This window comes from Merops nubicus, unplaced genomic scaffold, assembly GCF_000691845.1.
Source record: "Merops nubicus isolate BGI_N331 unplaced genomic scaffold, ASM69184v1 Scaffold20558, whole genome shotgun sequence".
In the NCBI taxonomy this organism is placed as follows: Eukaryota; Metazoa; Chordata; class Aves; order Coraciiformes; family Meropidae; genus Merops; species Merops nubicus.
In genome coordinates, this window is record NW_008627971.1 from 1 (window position 1) to 9,916 (window position 9,916).

The following is a 9,916-nucleotide window of genomic DNA, read 5'->3' on the forward strand; positions in this document are numbered from 1 at the left end:
GGCTGCCTCTCGGGTGTGTGCAGGGCCTTGCCTGTCCGCTGGGCCTCCTGTGGCTGCGTCGTGGGGAAACCCTCACCTCTGGCAGTGCTGGAGAAAGAGGTCAGAAACCAGCCTGTTTAAAAGACACTAGGAAAGGGGACAGAGGGCCGGAACCCTGGCGTTTGTGTTTTCCCACCTGCTTACAGATGTTTTGAGGGCTTGGGAGGCTGCAACTAGCTTTCAAGAGTTGAAACTTGAAATTAATTGAATTAAATTTTATTAAATCGATTAAACTAAAACCACATTATCTCTCTGCATGTGAAGGGTCCCCTGCATCCTCCATTACAGCCTCAGCCACAACCTCAGCCTCAGCAGCACCATCACCAGCAGCAGCAGCAACACCATCACCAGCCGCAGCAGCAGCAGCAGCACCACCACCATCTCCAAGGGCTGCCGCAGCCCCTGATGCCCATGAACCAGCCACAGTTCAGGCCTCACATGCCGGCCACGCAGCAGCAGCCAAACAACAACAGGATGCAGTGTCAGCCGCGGCAGGGTCCGATGAAGCCAAGGCATGTGAGTACCACGGACATCTGTGTGGCCTTGGGTACTTCTGTGTGAGTGACAAGCATGTCACCCCATGTTTCAGAGCTCACCAGTGTGGTTTTTCAGTCCCACTTATTCCATTGCTGCACTGTCCCCTTTCACCATTTCTTGCTGCTTTTCTCCCTTCGTAATTTTATAACCTACACCCAAAAATAGCATGTATATCTTTCCTCGTTTTTTGTTTTTTTTTTTTTTTTCTCCAGTCTTCAGTATTTTTCTTGATCTTGCTCCAATAAGTGATAAAGGGCAATAAAGATTTTTTTTGGAGGCTAGGTTTGCCTCATAAGTTGCCTCATAAGATTTTAGAACTGCTAGTAGCCTTTGATTGTGTGGGAGCCCGCTTCTGACACACTTTCACTTTGGAGGCCTCTCCATGCCACTGCTAAGAAGTTTCCTGATTTATATAGTGCCACTCGTGGCTCATGAGTTTGCTCCTGTGCAGCGTATTCTGTTGGTTGGTAGGTTGGGGTAGCACAGCAGTCTGTAGCAGTGCTCAAGACAATGTGACTGTAGTTCAGAATAAATGCTTTGACAGGAAAGTAAATCACACAGTGAGCCAATTTCTGAGCAAGGTGTAAAATAAGTGAGATTGAGTTTTCCTTTTAATTAAGAAACCAATAAAACTTAAGTGTTCTCACTTCTATACTTTTTCTTCTCACATTCGAAATATGCTACCTCTTTGGAAAGGTTTTTCTCCCAAACTTAACTAAATAGTCAAAATTTGAAACAGGAAACAGTTCAGTGTGGTTTGTAGTGGAAGTCTGCAGTTTCTTCCTTTACGCTTTTCAGAATACACCATCACAAAATCTTGTCAAGCGTCCAAACCAGCAGCTACAGTCAAGCGCTCCGAGAAACAGCAACCTGCGCGAGTTGCCGATAGCCCCGTCCCACGCCATGGAGATGAGCAGCAACAGGCGAGCGTCCACCCCGGCTGCTCAGGTCAAACCCATCACCAGCACCATGTCCGCCACCAAGCCTGTAGCTGGTGCTGGGAACTCACAGGGCAGGCCTGAGATGAAAGCTAAAGCAATCCCACCAGTGGGCCAAGCCAAATCAGAAGCAAAATCTGAACCAGAGGTAAGGCTTTGTTAAAAATGGAACAGAACAAACCCAGACGAAATACCAAACAAGAAACAAAACCCTCCCACCTTTTTAACACTTTTCTAGTATGCCTTGTGAAATGTAAGCACACTTGATGTGGTATTCACCTGCTATTTTTTGGTGCCACTAGAGGCCTCCCTTCTAAGTTGCACTTCTCTCTTTAATGTGTAAAACCAGTCTCCAGCGACAAAAAAAAGTCTGGAAGGTTGGCAAGAATCTGCTTTGCAGGAGGAGTCATTTCTACTATGAAAGGCAAGAGGTTGAATAAAGGTCATCAATGATGCAAGCCTGTGAAATACCCATTGTGAAATACCCCTTTTTGTGTTCCAGGATTATGTTGCCTTTTTTTTTTTTTCAGGTAATCATGTTGTTCTGTGTCAGAAAGCTTCTCCTGTTCTGCTTCCTGTGATGCTACATGGCTCAAAAAAAGGCTGGAGAGCTATGTTGTGTCCTCTTCCTTAAGGCTGTTCAGTCTCTAGTTCATGCAGAAGGCTGCAACTGCGTTGTCTGTGAAACAGTCTTTTATGAAACATTGTGGTGTGAGGGGAAAAAAGGAGATGATCTTAAGTTTTCCATTTTGGAGAAGATGCTGTTTGCTCTGCTAGTATTCTGCACAACCAAGAAATAAGATGCTAGTGTTTGGGGCTCCACTGGATTGTGTAGTGTGAGCAGGTGATCATTTGCCTGCACAGATTTCTCCTGGAAGCTGGAGAAGGTTCTCCATGAGCACTATTAGTTTGAGAGAGTGGGTGAGATTGCACTGCTGGTGCTGTTAATCCTGAACGTCAGGAGGTACCAGAGGAACAGGAAAGCTGAGTGCACTGTGTCATTTCTGAGCATCAGGTTATTGTGAGCAGAGCTGCAAATCTTTATAGTTCAGTTGACCGTGAATCTTGTCTCAAGGACCAGGTTTTCTTCAACAACTGTTGAAAGCTTTAGTTGTGGTAATAGAGCCTTCCCTTTAAGCTGCTTGTGATTAGCTTTTTATCCTCTTCCTGAATTAGGGATGGTCCTAACTAATTTTCACCAATGAGACAGAAAAGGAACCGTTAGCAGTGTTTGACCTCCTGTGCACTTGCTTTACGATAGAAATATTATGAAAAAAATAAAATCCTTATTTCAGCTTTTCAGCTTTTTATTTTGATCTTTTTGGAAACAATGAGTTAAGTAATCCCCTTCCGCTCAATTCAGTCTTGAAATAGTCACAGAAAATGCAGTTTCTCTTAGAGAAGCCTCTTGTCTTTAAGGCCATTAGTAAGGTAAGTTTTGAATCAGATCAGCTTCAGGCTGCCTCATCTAAACCATCTTAAAGTTATTCAGTCATGTAATCATCTGAAGATTAAGGCATTCGTTCCAAAATGTCTGTCAAAGTGTTGAGAAAAATGAATATTTTTTCAGTCCTCTTAATCGAATTAAGGAGAAAAAAAAAAAAAAAAAAAAAACAAAACCAAAATTCAGAAAAAGCCAAGCAGCTGTCTTGTTGTCTCAATTTTGAATTTTAAAGATATCCTAACAAACCTGTGGTTATAAGGCTAACTCATCTTACTTGTGTGAGTTCTTGGTGCTTTACAAATAAAGTTTTTTTTTTTTTGTTTCTATATCAAAGCTATCTTTGAAAACAGTTTGATACCTGTTTTAGAAAAAAACGTGCCTTGGAAAAAAGTCTCATCATATTTTCTACTATTACATATGAAAGTAAAGCCTTTGTAGATAGGTTTGGTGAGTGCTAGATCCGTGAGTATGTGCACACACAGAACCCTCCTTTTGAAGCAGACTTGAAATAGAACACTGTACTGCAAACAGTGCAGTAGCAGTTGTCCCTTTTGCAGAAGTGACACTGCAGTAGTATTCTCACTCTTACAAACAGGACTGCTGCACTAGTAATGTTCATTTCCAAGCATTTAATAATTTTTTTTTTACTGTGATTGTTATGTGGCTTATTACATTTCTCTCCTTAGGCAGATTGTAATGTTTTCTAGTCTCTTGTGTGTTTTTCTTGTAATTAGCTAACTTTGTCCTGTTCTTTTGCTTTCTATGAAGATGAGAAAGAGTTAAGTTCTGTCATCTTATCTAGCTGTATTGCTCCTAACTGAATTGGGCAGGTTATTTTGCAAGTGTCTTCAACTGGAAAATTATTAAGACTTTTCTTTACATCCTTCTTCCTGAAGAGTCAGTGACCGTATTTATGAATGCCCTATCGTTCAGGAAGCACCAAAAAATAGCACTATTGGCTATTTAAGGCTTTGCTCACTTTCAGAATGGGTATTTGAAAGGTTTGCAACCTGAGTGACTAGAAGATTAAAAATTGTTTTTATTTCACTAATGGTCTGCTTGTGTTCCTGTTCCTGAGAGGCTGCAGAATACTGACTTGAAAAGGCATTTTTGTTGGGAGTAGCTGTTACTCTCCAAGATATAAGCTTACATATCCTCAGTGTGAAAAATCATTTTCTCAATTAAACTGGAAAGTAAAGGTGATGACTGTAGACCTAATTTTGCTCATGTTGAGGTCAGTTTAGAATAAGAGGAATTAAAGCAATCTTAAGCATTTTTGAGTTGAAAGAAGGGAGAGAATGTAGAAAGGTGACGTGAATCTCTTTAGAAGAAATTGATACTGGAGCTCAGAACAGGAGAGGAATTAGTAGAGTACTGCATAATCATAGGTGTACTACAACTGCTACTTACATTGCAGGTAATATCCCTGATATACTGGAAGAAAACCTTCACATGTGATTCTTCCAAATCCAGTAAATTTTGAAGTTGGGTTGTTGGATTTTACGTTGCCTTTTTTTTTTTTTCTTTAACAAGGCTTGTAACAAGTAAAATAGTTGCTGTATTATTAGGCCAAATGAATCTAAGTATTTTCATCTTTTTGGAAATTAACTACCTGAAAATTGGTACACATCTAAATTTGAGTTTTCTCCAGTTTAAATAGGTTTGATTTCCAGATCTTGGTGGTGGTGCCTCTTGTCTCATGCTTAGAAGATTCTTCTTATCAGTCTTTTTCCAGCTGGAAGATTGCAAGAGGGCAGCGTGCTTCTCACGCTGACTCGTAACCTTGTTCTTAATTCTCTTCCTGCTTATCCAAGTTGTTTCGTGGGGTGACTCATACCTTCCTAGGGTTCAGAAGCTGATCTCAGCAGTGTGAAATGACTGTGTATGTAGGTGCCTTTTCATAAAATATTTTGTAGTTTTGAACACAAACAGCCAAATAATGTAGCTGGATCTGGCCTTGCCTTTTATGAAGACTTGTCATAAATTTTTCAACAAATTATTCTGGCCTCTTTTGTTTCTAATAATACAATGGAAAAATAAATATAAACCCCCTGAATGGATTTGTTTTTATGCCACAGATCAGACTGTTTTGATTGCTTTGTCCTTGCACCCTATCTACTCAGGGAGACAAGTGAGCCTTGATTTTACGATTCTTTTTTCAGTCCTTCATGGCAAACCAGAACATATTATAGTATCTGGTTCTTAACAATTCTGCATTTAGTTCTATTAGCAGGTAGTAAAGCCTGCAGATCTCTGAGAGGTTGGTTGGTTTCTTTTTAAATTCACCATACAAAAAGCAAGCTACTGATACTAGGATTTAAACTGATTACAGTGTTTAATCCCTTGGTTTGGGGCACGTCTTTGCTGTGTTCCTCAGTCAACAGTGTCATTCTAATTTCTTCTGGAGAGTGATGTAAGGCTACTGCTTCTCTACTGTTGATATTCAGCTAAACTCAGAAAAGTAGCCTATAACATTTTCCTTTCACTCTTTCAGACGAAAAACCTGTAGTTAAGGCTCAGTCCCTCCTTCAAAGCACAGTGAAATAAATTGTGTTCAAGAACTGTGCAAAGATGGGTATAATCTCCACTTCAAAAACAACACCCAAACAAACAAAAACCCCAAAATTCCCAAAACCCAACAAAAAAAACCCTCCACTTTGACAAACACAAGGGAATTGATTTTGCCTTTTGTACTCTGTAGCCTCCTGGAAAAGGAGGAACTATATACGATGTACCATTTCTTCACGTTGTAGAGTTTTCTACAGAAAAAGTATGGAGCATCCAAGAGAGAGGCTATTCTAAATTTTTTATGGTTCAGCTACAGATTATGTTGCTTTTGGCAGCAAACTTCCAAACACAGGCTGTGGCCTTTGTGACAACTCTGAAGGATGTCTGCTTTCTCCCATGTGCTTTTTATGGCAAAATGCTTGCTGCTTTTTATTAATTTTTTTATTAGTAGTAGTGCTGCTGCTTGTTGAAGTCTCTACTGAGTTTACTAACCTGATGGGATGAGAACCGTTAGCAGCAAGCTTTGTGTACTGTTCCCATCTTGACACTGTCTTGCCTGGTCTGTATGATGAGCCTCCTTGTTACAGACTGGGGGTCACTTTATACTACAGGTCACATATATACACCCCCACACTCTGTAGTGTTGTGTGTGTATGGTGCTATTAAAGTTGACCAACAGAGAATTTAACTGGCTGTTTCCATCCATGTAATCTGTACTGTTGGGTCATTGCACAACTAATTTCAATTAAGCCTGGCTCCTAACACAGGTATTTTGTTAGTCATTGCAGGGCCTTTATGTCATTTGGGCTTCCTCTAGCTGCAAGGGTGTTTACTGAGAACTTAACCCTGGTAAGAACTGGCTTGTGTAGATAGAGGATTTAGGTCTACACACAGCCTGTTAGCAGGCTGGTCAGCAGCTGTCACATAACCTCAGAGCTCTTGGCCCTTGGTTTCAAAGCTTGCACCTTAAGAAGGGATTGACTTCATAGGTTCGCTACTCATTTCTGATGTATTGAGTTGCATTCTGGACAGGAAAATTTCAGATTATATTTGAGATTAATCGTCTGAAGATTCTGCTCAGCATTTACCTAACTTCATATGTGTTGGTAATACAGTTTGTCAGTTGTCTGCTGCCTTTAATGCTAGTGTAGCTGAAATCAGTTTATCCATCCATACTGTGTGGAGTTGTTGGTCTGAGTCCCTCAGGATGTTCATGCCTTGTCTGCTGGCAAGAATCATGTACATGTAGCACAGAGTACACATCTCTGAGCAGCTATGTGTAGCCTTTGAGTTAGTGCCTTATACTTAACTAGATAATGATACAAAGGGGTCTGGAGAGGGATCTGGACAGGCTGGATCAATGGGCCAAGGTCAGTCGTATGAGGTCTATCAAGGTGGCCAGCAGGAGTAGGGAAGTGACTGTGCCCCTGTACTTGGCAGTGTTGAGGCCACAGCTTGAGTACTGCCCTCAGTTCTGGGCACCACAGTAGAAGACAGACACTGAGGTGCTGGAGAGGTCCAGAGAAGGGCAGCAAAGCTGGGGATGGGTCTGGGAACATGGCTTATGAGGACTGGCTGAGGGAACTGGGATTGTTTAGTGTGGAGAAGTGGAGGCTGAGGGGAGACCTTCTTGGCCTCGAGAACTTCCTGAAAGGAGGTTGCAGTGAGGTGGGTGTTGGTCTCTTCTGCCAAGTAACTAGCTATAGGATGAGAGGAAATGGGCTGAAGTTGCACCAGGGAAGGTTTAGATTGGATTTTAGGGATAATTTCTTTCCTGACAGAGTGTTGGAATCACTCTGAGGAGACACTCCACAGAGAGTCACCATCAGAGAGTCACCATCCCTGGAGGTGTTCAAAAAATGTGTAGATGTGGTACCTGGGGACATGGTTTAATGGTCATGGCAGTGCTGGGCTGACAGTTGGACTTAATGATCTTAGAGATCTTTTCCAACCTTAATGATTCTGTGATTCTATGATCTACATCTTCCAAGGCTTTCAGAATTGGTTAGATGATAATATGAATAGACAGGTCCCTGATAATTAAGAATAGCTGATAGAGTAGCTGGTCTCATGCAGATTCTTGCTGGTATTGACACGTTCAACTGAACAAGAATAAAAAAAAACCCCTACAGTGTTACCTCAAAGGTAAATTTGGAACTGACTCACTGGCATCCATCAAACCTGTTTAGAAAAAATGTAGAATATTCTGATATAAAGCAAAGTGAGCAAATAAACCAATTCATTCAGTGGAAGAGGTTTTCTGTTTGAACAATTTCAGTAACTGAGATATTTACTGTCTCTGAAAGTGACTGAATATTTTATTGATTGCATCAGGATCTGCACAGCAGCACATCCTCCTCTGAAGCTTATCTGTATTTGTCATCCTATGCAAAGTACAGTTAAGGGTCTTGTCCTTTTACTGTATTTTGTAAGGGCCTTTTTTTTCTTTACTACAATCTGGCATCTCCCATTTTTCAATATAAGATAAAAATATTTGCATTTCCTCCCACTCCCCATTTTAGCCTGTAGAAGTACATTCCTGTCAACATGCCTGATGAGAGAGAGCTTAATGCAGTTGTTACAGTGAGTAGTCATTAATTACCACTGTTGTAGTGTGAAAGGACAGAGGAAGATCAGAACCTTTTGCTGTATGATGCATTCTCCTAAAAAAGGACAGTGTTAGACCTAATCTTAGCCGCCCATATCTTTTTTTAAAAGTACAAAATCCAGTTTCATTCAAGTCTTATTTTAGCCGTTGTGGACTGGACTTCTAGTGCTAGCTGTGCATCTGTCTCTTAGTCACTGTGGGAATAATCCCTCTTTACACACTCAGGGAGGAAGCAGTTCTGTCTAAAGGAAGCATTCAGAATTTGTGCATCTGGATTCTACAAATATGACTCTACTGGGCTTTCATATCTGTGAACCAATTTTATGATTGAATCTGTTTTTTTTTTTTTTTTTTTTTCCCCTGGGGTTGGGGAAGATTCTGGGATGTACCATGGGTGAGGCACTTGAATTAAAAAACCCCATGCTAATCTGTTGTGGCACGTTTGTGCAGCATGCTGGGTTCACTGAGTTCACAGTTCTTAGCACTCTTTATGCTGTAGGTGACCAATATGCAAAGGATTGTTGTTCCTTTGAGAGCCTGTTCTTGTTAGGGGTGATTAATGTATCTGGAGTACAATGTTGCACTCATTGCTGTTTGTAAGCAGTTTCTACAAGGCTCTTAACAGTATTTCAAACGTCTGAAAAGAAAAATAATATAATGGAAAAGTATGCTTTGTGATTTTGAAAAAGGCATGTGATTGTGTCATGAGCAATGTCATTTGTTTTCTGGGAGGATGAGAGTCTGCATTTCCTTGACTCGTGTCTGTTTTTATACAGCTTTTCCTAAGAACTCTTGTACTGAAGTTGAAGAATCTTTAGAAAGGTTATTTGATGGTGTGTAATACTTTCAGGAAGGCCCAGGGCTGGAATATTAAAGGCATTCTCTATATACCATTAATATTCCAACACTGCATTTGGCAACATTTTGATTCTGAAGAGAGTGCATGAGTTCAAGGTCAGAGAGATTGACTTGTGCTGTTCATTATAACCAATTATTGTGTGACAAATGAGTTTGAGATCAGGCTGAAAATTCTGTGAGAAAAATCAATAGTTCTAATCAGGGCCTTTCAGGTCATTTACCACCCTACCTTTTGTTACTTTGTCAGAAAAGAGCAAGATAAAACCTGTGTGACAGTGGGTTGCCTCTGTATTGTTACTTTCCATTTGAAACATATTTTGATATCTTGAATTATATTAATAGTTTAATTGGTTTTAGAAACTTCTAAATGAGTTCCAATTTGTAAAACTTCTTTATTTATTTTATTTTTTTTTTAAGTATTCTGGTAAGATTCCTCAACTGGTATTAGAGCTTTTCTGCCTAGGAAGTAGTATAGCTGAGTTCTAAACCCGATTTGTGCTGTTTGTCTTTAATGAATAGCAAATTATCCTTACCAGCAGATTTACTCCACTGACAGCCTTAGTTTACAGTCAAGGTTAATTTAAAAAGCTCTTCAGAGAGTTATAGCTTTACCACATCTGAAACAGCAATTTAATGTTGTTGGGTATTTGTTGAGAATTTTGTAAATTCATTTGTGTTTTCCTTTGTAGTATCCAGACGAAGATGAAGAAACTAGATTGTATCGTCTGAAGATAGAGGAGCAGAAGCGCCTAAGAGAAGAAATCCTGAAACAGAAGGAGCTCAGACGGCAGCAGCAGGCTGGTGCGAGGAAGAGGGAGCTGCTGGAACGGCTGGCGCAGCAGCAGCAGCAGCAGCCTCCCACGCAGCAGTCCTACATGCAGCAGGAGGACGACTCCTCCAAGTTCCCCACCAATGGCAGCCCTTACATACCCCACTCCGGCTTGCACACCAGGCAAAATGTGAAAAACAGACTCCTGGTTAAGA

General features: G+C 40.7%; 1 protein-coding gene across 1 annotated transcript; it reads left to right on the plus strand.

The window, feature by feature from the left end:
* Positions 1-327: 327 nt before the first annotated feature.
* LOC103778920 (RNA-binding protein 33-like) lies at positions 328-9,909 on the plus strand (the record flags this gene model as incomplete). Its single annotated transcript, XM_008946536.1, has 3 exons — positions 328-555; positions 1,375-1,662; positions 9,622-9,909. Coding segments are annotated over 3 exons (804 nt in total), but the record flags the coding sequence as incomplete, so codon positions are not given.
* Positions 9,910-9,916: the final 7 nt, after the last annotated feature.